The sequence below is a fragment of the Castor canadensis genome, chromosome 9 (genome assembly GCF_047511655.1).
Source record: "Castor canadensis chromosome 9, mCasCan1.hap1v2, whole genome shotgun sequence".
Taxonomy (NCBI): Eukaryota; Metazoa; Chordata; class Mammalia; order Rodentia; family Castoridae; genus Castor; species Castor canadensis.
The window spans coordinates 100827013-100839829 of NC_133394.1; the positions used below are offsets into that span (position 1 = coordinate 100827013).

A 12817-nucleotide genomic window follows, 5' to 3' on the forward strand; every position below is an offset into this window, starting at 1 on the left:
ATCTTTGAAGTCCTCATGGACTTTCAACATTATGCAAAATGATAATAGATAGAAAATGAAGACAGAGAACTCTCACCTTTAGTTTTATGATAAAGAAACAGCAAGAAAGCAATCTGACACAATGATTAAGAAATATCCTTTGCAGGCTCAAGCAGTAGAAAGCTTGCCTAGCAAGGGCAAAGTCCTGAGTTCAATTCCAGTACTGCCAAGGGGGAAATAAAAAAAAGAAATAGCCTTTGAACTCAAGGTCCTCTTGTTAGGAAAAATGCCGCTCACAAAGAAAGCTCACAAGAAAAGTCTCATGTCCAAGAGCAAAGTTTGATGGCAGGCTTGAACCGCCAGGCTGGCTGGGGAAAGATGGTGCAGCCCGGATTCTGGGTGAGGCATGGCTTTTATAGAAAGGGGAGGTTAAGGAAGTTAGGGCATGTTCGGAAGTCTCTGGTAGGGTTGAGGCTGTCTTAGAGAGCAGGAATTTCTGTTAAGGGCGGGGCTGTCCTTGGGAGTTTCTCAAGTAAGGTCTGAGGATAAAATGGCTGCCAATTTACAAATGGTGACATTATTGTTCTATCACTCCCCCATTTTTTCTTTAATAATGATGAGGGTAGGGGCTGAGGATCAGGAATTGGGGTGAAGCATCGGTTTCTTAGCTGCTTCCTGCTAGCAGGGGGTATTGTATGGAGTGAGATCCTCAGACTCCTGTGTCCTGGTGGGACCCCTCATAGTAGTCCTCTGGACAGTTTTGGAGAGGTTGATATCCCCAGAAGTACAACTGGTTATGATACAAGGGAGGAAGCTTAAGAATAGGAGAGCAAGAAACATAGGCATTAGGATGGGCATTGGCCAGGAGAACCACTGTGAAATGTTGTTCCTTAGAGGATTCCAAGAGTCCATTCCTTAAGAGGTGCTGCCACTGGGGGATCCCATTAAGCTTGACAGCAGTGGGTGTTGTGAGAATGACCAGATGAGGCCTGGCCCACTGAAGTCCCAATGGAGAGGGATGAAGATCATTTAGGAGAATAAGATCCCCTGGTTTAACAGAAATTGTTATAAGGTGGGGCAGGATCTGGTCTGCATACTCTCTGAGAAGTTCCCTGAGAAGATTAAGATAAGGTAGGTAGTCAGCCAGAGGAGCAGAGTCTGTTGGAGGCAAGTTTTCTAAGAGAAATGGGTGGCCATACATTATTTAAGACCCAAATAGGAATATTAGGTGTCTGCTAAGAGACTGCATATCTAGGGATACAGATTCTGCAAAATCCTGTAACTCCCAAGAAAGCTCTAAGATGCCTTATGGTATGGGGGAGAGGGAAATGGAAGATTGGGTTGATGCACTCATGACTCAGGGAGTGAGTCTGTCCCTTTAAGGCCACACCTAGGTATGTGACCTATGGGAGGCAGGGGCTGTCAGGATTTAAATGTAACACTCTTGGATAAAAGAGAGCTCTAGCTCATTTTTAACATAACTTTACATTTTTAACTTTGTAAATGTTTGTACCATATTTAGATAAAGTATAGACACAACACTGTTTCAGAGTGGTCATTTAAGACACATCAACAAATATGTAAATGAACTCTGATTTAGTAGTACTTAAAGCTTGACAAGATCAGCAGAAAACAAATAATTTCTTTAATAAAATCTTTTTCTGTAAAATTTTTTGTAGATGTTACTCAGAGCAGAACAATATTAAGATAACCTTGTTATTTTATAGACATAGAGAATTTTATTTTAGTTTGACATGATCCTAAAAATCTTTTAGGCAACTCTTAGATTATAGTCAACTTTAACTTTATCACACACCAAAGCTTTTTATTATACACTTTTAAAACTTACTCAGACCTTTATATAACATACTAAACCCTGTGATGGCTTGTCTTTATCCCTCCTATTTGAAACAATCTTTAGGACCAACCCTTCTCTACAAAATCCTTTCTCATCCAAAAACATTACTTTTTCCTTCAACTTCTCAAAAAATACACTCACTAACTATCTATATCCTTTCCAGTTGTTTACTTTGTAACTTGTATTTTAAAATTAACTTTTATAAGAATTTTAGATTTATTATAGGGGCTGAAGCAACTAATTAGTAGCCCTTGTTGTTTTAAGGAATTTATGATAAGCATAAGGCCTCATTGTCCCTCAGGCTTGAGGGGATATTGTTTTGGGTATGGAAACTGTAAGGGATTTTTGAGTTTTATTTGAATAGGGAGGACCGTCAAGTCTCGCCTACACTCATCTCATCAGTCCACACTGTGGGATCTATTTGTTCCTGAAGGAGGGGGCAGCAGAAATAGCTGCCTGGGGGGAGAAGAATTTGAGCTACTAGTTGAGATAGTAAATCCCATCCCAGCAGAGTCACTGGAGTTTCAGGAACTATGAGGAAAGGGTGACAGAAGAGGAGGTCTCCTCAAGAGCAGGCCAGAGGCTGGGTAAAATAGTGCTCTAGGGGCTGGCCAGATTTGCCCCAAACGATAACCTTGTCTTTGGACTGGGGTCCAGGAGAGAATGATAAGACAGAGAAACAGGCTCCACTATTTAGCTGGAAAATGAGCTGTTGTTTTTCTGCCACAATGGCTACCACAAGGCTCCTCAACATCAATCCCAAGAAGTGGAGCGTGGACAGGCGGCCGGGACTCATCAATCTATAGGAGGTGGCACCTTGCCTTCCACCTGGAGGTGGGGGCTCTTAGACCTACCTTTGCAGAGAGGGCAGGGTCCCAGTTGGGGGCAGGGCTAACTCCTGTGCTATCCCCCCTTAAGCATTCTCTGCAGGAGTGCCCCTTCTGTCCACGATGGTAGCAAGTTCAGGATACAGGCCCCAGTCAGGTGAGGGAAGCAATGATGTCATGATGTCTCTTATCTTTCTCTCTGTTAGTAATATCCCGGTTACAGTATACAGACATGGCTAGTTGTATTAGTTGATCCAATGACTTTTCTCCTTCAGCCACATACTGTTTTCTACAAATATCTGGGGCTGACTGTTAGAAATTTATCTTTGAGGGAGAACCTCTCTCACCTGTGACTCTGGGTCCACTGTGGTATGCTTTCTGATAGCACCCTTAAGATGCTGCAGAAAGGTAAGGGGATTTTCTTCAGGAAAATCCTGAAGTTGTTATTTCACATAATAACAGGATATTCAGGATTTCACAAATCCTGAAGCAAAGTTGTTATTTCACATTGACACCTGATACTCTGGAGAGCAGGTCTCTGAACCGTTCTGGGCCTCAGTTTCCTCACTTGAAGAATGAGGGATCTGTCTGGGTTAAACTACTTTCTTCCACTATGAGATGGCTGAAGTGACATTAATGCCACTTATTGTCCTTACCATTTTTTTTTTTTTTTAGCAATGCTGAGGAATTGAACCCAAGGCCTTACACATGCTGGGCAGACATTCTCCCACTGAGCTACATCCTTAGTCCCAAATATTTTTTTTTCTCTTTCCTTTGGCTGTACTGGGACTTGAACTCAGGACTTTATGCCTGCAAAGTGGCACTCTACTGCTTGAGCCACATCATCAGCCCCTTTTGGTGTGGATCTGTTAAGGACACTGCCTGTGCCCCTGGAGGTATAGGCACATTCATTCCCATGGGTGCACAGGTATTGGTGCTCAGTGTAGATGGTAATCATTTCTAACCTGAGTGGCCTGGGCCAGAACCCACTGCTTTTCTAATGAAGAAAGAGTTTGGTATAATAGAAGCATAATATTCTTTCATGCCAATTTAAAGATTTGGATCACAGAGATAAAGGCTTGAATGTATTGATCTGGTGCATCAGTATAGCTGTCTAGATGTTTTGGTTTTTTTTTTTTTTTTTTTTTGATTTCCCTAAGACCTGATAGCTGGAAGGGGACACAGACTCACCTTCTTCCTACCATTACCTATTGAAGGGGAAAGCACCCATTAGGAGGTTCTGAATATTGGGGTGGCTTGGAAGGTAGGACAGAGGGTGAAGCAGTAGGGGTGGGACTTGTCATTGATAAGGGGCTTTTCTGGCCCTCCTTTCCATGTTTATCCTGTGGCTTACAAAGAATGGCCAGCGTTTGAGTATCTAAATAGCAATTGTGAAGCCAATCTGAGATGAAAGAAAATTTATATAGGGGACCTCAGTTCACTTTTTTCCCTTTTATAGAAAAGGTCTAATTGGAGTATGATATTGTAATTTAAGGAACCCTGTGAAGGCCACTTCTCTTAGTCACCCAAGGCATACTGAGGCCAGGCCTCAGTACAAAGCTTCCAACATCTACCAGCCAGAAGACTGGAAGGTGCAGGTCCCATCTAGAAAGAACAAAACATTAGTATCCTGTCTTATAGCTAACAGCAGGCAGCCTCTTCAATAAAGGCTACCTTTTTAACAAAGGAATAAATTATCTGTAAAGTAAGAGAAGGGCATTCAGAGGGCATTCCGGGCCAATAACAGTACCATACTGTCCATTTTGTGACTTCTGGGACTATAACCTTGAGAAAACAATTGGCTTAAAAAGGCTGGGTCTGGTGCCTTGAAGTGTGAGGTGGGGCTAGGAGCAGGCATGCTCAAGGCATCGATCCCCTCCACACACACCTGGGACAAGCAAGCCTGACTGCCTAGGCCTGATCCTGTGGCCTGTCACCCTTCCGCTCTTCCTGTGTACCCTGTGCACATTTATTCTAGGGGAAGTGCAGTGGGCCTCAGCCACTGCCATGTGTGGCTGGCAGCCTAGGATGTGCGTTGGGTTGGCCTATGGATTCTCTTAGCTATGGCAGGCATTTCCACTGTGCATGAGCGCACCTATTTGTTTCCCTCCTCCCCTTGTGGGGGCAGAGTTAGGGTGTTAGCATGGCAGCTGCAGTTTTGGGGTTTTTTTTGTAAGCACTTTTGCCTAGCAGCTGATTTAATGTTACTTTAGACTGAGAGGTCTGGCAAACTAGTTGGAATAACTTAAGTCACAAGGCACCATGCTACAAGTTTTTCATGGGAGACAGGGTCCCAGTAAGCCCAGGGAGGGGAAGGCAGACAGAGACAAAGGACATGTAGTGAGACTATGGAGGAAGCAGAAAAAGTGTCCTGACATCTTAGTTAAGGTAGGGGAAGGCAGAGCCTGGAGGCATGACACACGCCTGAGGGATTAGCCATCACCTGTGCCTCTAGTCACTCCCATTGACTGGTACTGGAACACTTTCAGCAACATGAAACCTCCACTCTCCAGTTGCTGTCTCGGGAAAAAGAGTCATTAGACAGTGGGGTGGGGGGGCAGTGGGAAAGAGAAGCAGTCGTCAGATGCCATAATCAAACAGGACTCCCCCAGTGTAGCATGAGGTGTACCCAAATAAACCCCAGGCTTGGTCTCAGCCCACAGGGAGGGAGCATGAGCTCTCCCAGAGCTGGAATCACCTTGAGGCAAGTGTTGGCAAGGAGTGGCTTGACACCATGACAGGAAAGTCCCTCAGGAAGATAGGAAGAGACAAGCAGCATGAGCAGTGCAAGAAGTCTGCTTACACAGGGAAGGAGGAGGTTCAGGAGAGGATTTGGTTCATTTAGAAGCTGGTTTAGAGGCTAGTAGAACCTGCGCAGGGGAACAGGAAGTATAGAGGGAGAGTTTGGTGAAGAGATAGGAAAAGGATTGAGCATAGGGAAGTTCCTTCCATTTACCAGCACACTCACAGAAATTATATAAATCCCTTAAAATATTGGGATTGAAAGTACCATTAAATGACCATTTGGAGATATTGTCTAATGGGTATTGGGGCCATGCCTGATTACAGAGAAAAATGAGCTTTTGGGGCTTAAGATCAGGCATGAGGCGTAGGGGCCCAAGATTGGCCAGAAGACACTCAGATGGGTAGTCTGAAGGAATTTTGGATGGTTCAACAGCCATGGTGAGGCCTGACCTGAGGAGAGATATGGCAGCATCCCTGAAATATCAGGTCCTTAGGAAAGAGAGAGAGATGTGGAGTACCCAGAGGGAACGTCTTCACCACAAGAGTCCACAGTCCCTAGTGAGGAAACTGGTTCCCAGAGACAGGAGCAAGCTGAGACCTAGCACTAGGATTTCAAGGAAATGAGAGAGAAATCACAGCTCTGCGTGTGAGAAGGATTCACACAGAGGGGACCCTGAGGGAAGATTGGCCTGTGGTAGATGGCAATTGGAGGCTCACTGAGGCAGAGGAAATTCCCAGTGAGCTAGTGAGAGAGTGGCATTTTCTAGGATCAGGGGTTCTGGCAAAGCAGCTCAGATCCCGGAGGAAGGAAATAGGAGTTGGGAGAGAGAGAGCAGGATGGGGTGGGGGAGGCCATGAGAGCAAGGTCAGTGCCAGGAGCGCACCTGATCTGAGTCATGTCACCAAAATGTTAGGAAAAACGCTGCTCATGAAGAAAGCTCACAAGAAAAGTCTCACGTCCAAGAGCAAAGTTTAATGGCAGCCTCAAACAATGAGACTGGCCAGGGAAAGATGGCACAGCATGGATTCTGGGCAAGGCGTGGCTTTTATAGAAGGGGGAGGTTAAGGAAGTTAGCACATGTGCGGTAGTCTCTGGTAGGGGTGGAGCTGTCTTAGAGCACAGGGATTTCTGTTAAGGGTAGGGCTGTCCTTGAGAGTTTCTCAAGTAAGGGGTGAGGATAAAATGACTGTGATTTACAAATGGCAACATTATTGTTCTATCACCTCTTTGAAGTCTAAAATTAGCCATTTACCAAATGTATGATTTTAGCTACTTAGTTTCCCTGCACTTGAGTTTCATTAAAGAGAAAATGACATTAAAATACCAACATTATAGGGTTATTGTAGGCATTACATAAGAGGAAATTGTTTTATGATTTAAGCAGAAATTCCATTATTCTGTAAGCCTTAAAAAAAGATAGCCTAAAACATAATTACCTAAAATAGATGCATCATTAATATTCTTAATAAATGTAAGTGTATAGCAAAGTAAATTTATAACTTTAAAACAATTCCAAATACACTCACACTAAGAAAATCATCCTTTCTGTTATAAATTCAGACCATTTATTCAAATCAATTAACCCATTTTTGCACTACAAATGAATATTCTAAAACTATCAGTCTAATTAATTATCACATTATCCTTATGATCAACCACAAATTCTAACATCTTGCTTCAGGCACCTAAATTTAGCAACCCACATTCCTAGTTCTAATTTCCTTGCTTGAAAACACTCATCAGGTACTTGTCATACAATGCCTGCTTTTACATACCTTTCTGTTTTCATTGAATGTAATGATGCTCCCTGCATTATAATTATTAGCATATACACAATATTCAGAAGTACAAACACTGGTTATAATAATTTGTACCAAATGGGTAAGTCATTATGAGCCTACCTGCTAGACACTATTATAATACCTAGTCTATTTTTTCTTATTCCACTATATAATTTTTGTATGATTCACACTAAAAAGACAGACATAAATTGGATCAAGAGTGATGCTACTTTACTGATAATTTTTTTAAAAAACTGGTTGATGATATTTAAATGATAGGTTGTTTTTACCACAGACCATAGACCTTATTAAGGTCTGTGAGCAATTAAGGAAATATCTTTGCCTTCTCTTATTTTTTGCAGTTTCTAGAAGATATGTGCCCAATTAAGGTGAATAGAAATTCTTTTAAAAAAATAAGAGTGGGGGAAGACCTTAGCAATAATAATAACCTTTGCTAATTTTCAGTATGGTCTAAGTACTTTATGCATGAAAATTTAATCCTCATGATGCCCCCATTTTTCATGTGAAGAAATGGAGGCACTGAGAGATCAATTTACCTGGTCATATTTTTACCAAATAAGAGATTAGGGGGTTCCTCAGCTTCCTAGTTTCCTCTCAAAATCATGGTTACTTGAGATCCACAAATGTGAAAAGAATTTCATGGTGTCTCATAACAAGGCATTTCACAAGGTGCAAGTTTTAGCAAGTGTTTATTTTAATACAGCAAGATAAGTAGGGAGAAATGAGGGATAAGAGGAAAAACATTTCCTGCTCCCCACACAGGAAAGGGGAGTAGAGACTCCAAATTGTGGTTCTTCTCTATAATCTTTAAACTTTCTGAGATATGGAAATAAATGGTCATGTTATCTAGTAACACTTAATCATTAGACAATGGATCTATATAACACTCTATCATCTTAAAATCCTCTGTGAAACATTTAACAATGTAACAACAATAGTAAGTTTTTCTGTATATTTCTGAGCTAATTTAAAAGAGGGAACTTTTATATGAGAATAACCGTAAAAGTATCTTAATACTATGATGTTATGACACTAAAATTTGGTGTTTTAGAGTTCAGAAATTCTTGAGAAAAGTGGCTCCAATTACTTTCTGAACTTTTTTTCTTCTCTCATATAGTAATTTTGTTAACTTTTAGAATTTGTGCTTTCTTGTGAAAATTTTCCAAGGAAAATCTGTTGTATTTTTTCATGGTTTCTCAATATAACCATATATTTGGGCTTTGATCAAATTCCTCTGCTTGTTGAAAACATGTCTTAATTGTACTTTTAAGTCTCATGGCGTTAATAAATATTATGATCATTTCTCACCTGTAAAGACAATGTTAATGTCATAATGATCATGATTTCTCAGTTAACTAGCCCATTTTCAAGGTTTTGCCATCAATACAATCCAAAGCTTCTCTCCACACATTTGTCTAACTGGAGGCATGGGTGCATTTTATATATTTTACTTTAGGGGAAAGGAAAACAGGAGTGGAACACAGCTTTAAATTAGGTCTATATGGCACCAAAGAACAAGATTTGAAGTCATGATGTGTGCATCACTTGAATTTCCAATTTGTCCCTTACTTCTGGGAAAATAATTAGTTCTGAATCCCTGCTCAAAGCCTTGTCCAATAATCATACCTGGGTTCCTGAGACTTGGCATTTGGATTAAAGGTCAAGTATCTAACCACTCTTTACTTAAAAGGTCTGACAAAAGACTAAGCTTCTTAAAAATAGAGATTAAATTAGTATTACTTGAAGAATTGTCATAACTCTACCTTACAGCATCTTGGAACATCCTTTGCATAAAGTTATTTGTTATAAGGATGCCAGACCTTGGTATTATTTAAGGTATGTGTTGACCTTTTGAGCTATTCCAACTTTTGGGAAGGTGAATACAGTTTACAAAGGAATGAATAAATTAAAAACACTAGAAAAGAACATAAATAGACCATCTTTGGAGAAGAGAACAACTATGTTATAAGCTCAACTGTATTTTGGTTTGGAGACAGGGACATATCACAACTAGTTCTAGGACTGAAAGTGTGGCTCAAGTAGTACAGCGCCTGCCTTGCGAATGTGAAGAACTGAGTTCAAACCGCAGTCCCACCAAAAAAAGGTTCTATGTTATCCATTTATTCACAACTTTATTATACAATTATTATATGCTTATTTTTAAATATAAGGGCATGATTCAGCAATCATCATTTTTAGCCCTAAGTCTTGTCTATTTCCTCAGTTTCAGTTTTTGTCATTCCCATTCATTCTGTCACTCAGCCTGTCTTGCATTTTAATCTCAAGTTTGTTCCCTCCTTCTCCATTATGTAATCAGTCACCAAATTTTATTAATTATTCCTTAAAGTGGTTGCAGCCCAATTTCTAAGTAAGACTTGTTTAAAAACTAGCTATCTCCTCCAAACTTACTGAAATGACAGAAGAAAAATTAAAAATAAAACCAAACCACATTGTAACATGGCAGATAATGACAGAAATATTGCCCTAAATATACAAAAAGAGTGAGACATTCTGGAAGATAAAAATTAGAAGTCTAAGAAAAAAAAATCTCAGTAGCATGGTTACTAACAAATTCACAACTTCATATAAGTAAATGGAACTTCAAAAAGTGAATTGTTCCAGGCTAGAGGCATGGCTCAAGCGGTAGAACCTGCCTGGCAAGCACAAGTCCCTATGTTCAAACCCAACACTCTCAAAAAAAAAAAAAAAAAAGTGAGTTTTCTCAACAGAAACTTGAGGCTTACCCAAAATCAGCCCTACCCAGCAGGACTGGTAGAGTGGCTCAAGTAGTAAAGTTCCTGCCTAGCAAGCGGGAGGCCCTAAAATTCAAACCCCAGGATCATCCAAAAAAAAGAAAAGAAAAAAGACATGGGAAACACATTAATTAATTAATGCACTTTACTTTTCTTTCAACAGGAAACAAGATACTATAAATTAAATAAAACACTAAATCAAACATACTGCTAGAAGTACCACCAAGACAATAAGAAAAAGAAAAGGAATATAATGTGTATATATTGAAAAGAATGGGGAAGGTTGTCATTTACAATGTAAATGTATGCTAAAAACATCCAAGAAATTTGAATGACACACTACTAGAAGTAGTGACAGAGTTTTGTAAGGTTGGCAAAATATAAGCCCAATACATAAAAAGGAATAGTGTTCTTAAGATTAATCACTAAAAGAAAACAAAATATGGAGTTTTTTAAAAAAATTACCTAATAACCACAAAAATTATGAAATACAAAAAGTAAAACAAACACAAATTATACAAAATCTGTACAGATAAAACTATAAAATCTTACTTAACAGCATAAAAAATAGAAAAATATAGTATGTTCTTAAAAGGGAAGACTCACTAATTATATCAATCCAGCCCAAATTAACCTGTAAATTCATTATAATCCTTTAGTTTATGATAATGATGTTATTTCAAATTCAGTAAGTAGCACTGAGATAATCAGGTAGTCATCTAGAAATTGGAAATAGTACTATGTGTGTACTTAACATAATCACTGGACAGCATAAGTAGTTAGCATAGTCAAAGTTCTGTTTACTTATTTGAAGAACAGGACTAGATAAGGTTCTTTATAGATTTAAAATTCCATGAATCTATTATTAGCAATTACAGCATGTGAATTCTAACCATTCCAATTCAAAGTGTTGCTTCCTATCTCTGAACACCTATAGTAGTAACCTAATTCTGTCTTGTCTGTTTAGCTGTATGGTCCCTGCACCTTATTGTGCCAATTATGTCAAGGACAGAAACTAGTTAATGCTGAGCGTATTCAAATAATATTCACAAAAAGAAAAGGAAGACATAGTTGAGGGAGAATGGCTAATAAGAACAAAGAAAAAAATGATGAAGTGCTTAGGGAGAAAATAGTAGATTTATGGAATCTGCAGAATTATTTCTGGAACCCAGAAGAACTAACACTGGAATTATTCTGAGTTTATAAGTAAAAATATTATTTTTATCTTTTCATAATATTTTATCTTTCCCATTGGAAATAAGAACAATAACAATATTGCTCTCCTAGATTGTAATATTGCAATATTGTATAAATATTTCATGATCTTTACTTCAGACATATCCTTAACTAGCTTATATATCATTATCTTTAAAGACATCTCTTGAGTTTGTGTTCTCTTCCAACTTCATTTCCCTGTTTCTCTTAACAAAACTTTGTCAAAAAGTTAGGTGTGCTTGCTGTTTACACTTCATCTCCTACTCTCACTTTAATTCAATGCAGCTCGAATCCCTTTCTCTCTCCACACTAAACTATGTTTCCAGAGGTCACCAAAAACCTTGTTGCTGCCAAACCTAACAGTTGCTTCCTCCTTGAAGACCTCACCATTTCTTCCCTGCTTTTCTGCAAATGTTTTGTTTATCTCTATAACACATGTCTCCCATATTTTCTTCATCTTCACTAGCTGTGTACCCAGTTGCCTTTCCTGGTTCCTTACTACCTGTAGTTTAAAATATAGGAGTTCACCACTGTACTGCTCCAAGTCAAATTTATTTCCCCATGTCACCCCACCCCTTTTCTCTTCTCACCTCTATTTACGCTCCCTCTACAGTGAAAGCATCAAAAGCCATCTTCATTGATGACCTAAAATAAAATCTTGAACTTCATCCCCAAAATCCATTCTTCCCTCAGTCTTATACATTTCAATGAGTAACTTCCAAAATACTCCAGTTATTTAACCCAAAAACCTAGCCCAGGAACGCTCCTCACACCAGCAAATCAGCACAGTCTATTGACTCCACTATCAAAATGAAACTTTAATCTCCCCTCTTCTCTCCCTAACTACAGCCACTATGATCTCTCTTTCCCAAACTCCTACCATTGTTTCCCATCTAGTTTCTTTGCTTTCAGCCTAATTTCTCCGCACAGTGGCTAAAATAATCTTTTAAATTGAAAATGAAATCACATCATTCATAGGCTTAAGAATTCTCCAGAGGCTTTCAACTTTACTCATATTTATATAAAGATATAAACATAAAAAGAAAAGAAAGAAATATAAAACTGATATGAAAGAGGAATAGTATCAAATCACATAAAATTGAATTTTATTTTTGTTTTGTTTTGTGAGACTGGGGTTTGAACGAAGGACTTCACTCTTGCAAATCAGGTGCTCTACCACTTGAGCCATACCTCCAGCCCACTTTGCTTTGGTTATTTTGGACACAGAGTCTCAAGAACTATGCCTGGGGGCTGGCCTCAACTGTGATTCTGTAGAACTCAGCCTCCCAAGTAACTAGGATTACAGGTATGAGCCACTGGTACCCAGCTAAAATAAATTTTTTAATAGATTTTTCCCTTTTTTGTTTGTCTTTTTCCACTCCTCCCTCACCCTCAATACATACCCAAAACCCCACCTCCAAATAACCCATACTAGCATCACAATGTGTATCTTTCCTTGTTTTCCTCTTGATTATATTAGAATATACAGGAAAACAAAACTATTGAGATGGATGTTTATCAATATTTTACCAAAATGGGTTCACTATTCAGCTTCATAAAAATTGTTTATTTTCTCAGTAACACTTCATACAAAATCACCTAAATCAGTGTAAATATCTAATGTATTCTTTCAATGA

General features: G+C 39.1%; 1 protein-coding gene across 1 annotated transcript in view; it reads left to right on the forward strand.

Moving 5' to 3' along the window:
- The first annotated feature begins 220 nt into the window (after positions 1–220).
- The window catches only part of LOC141410969 (transmembrane protease serine 11C-like), a 49313-nt gene continuing 36716 nt past the window's right edge, over positions 221–12817 (forward strand). Inside the window, exon 1 of the mRNA XM_074042094.1 lies at positions 221–378. Within this exon, the coding sequence (XP_073898195.1) occupies positions 322–378 (57 nt within the window). The 5' untranslated portion in view covers positions 221–321. The remainder of the gene's footprint in view (positions 379–12817) is intronic.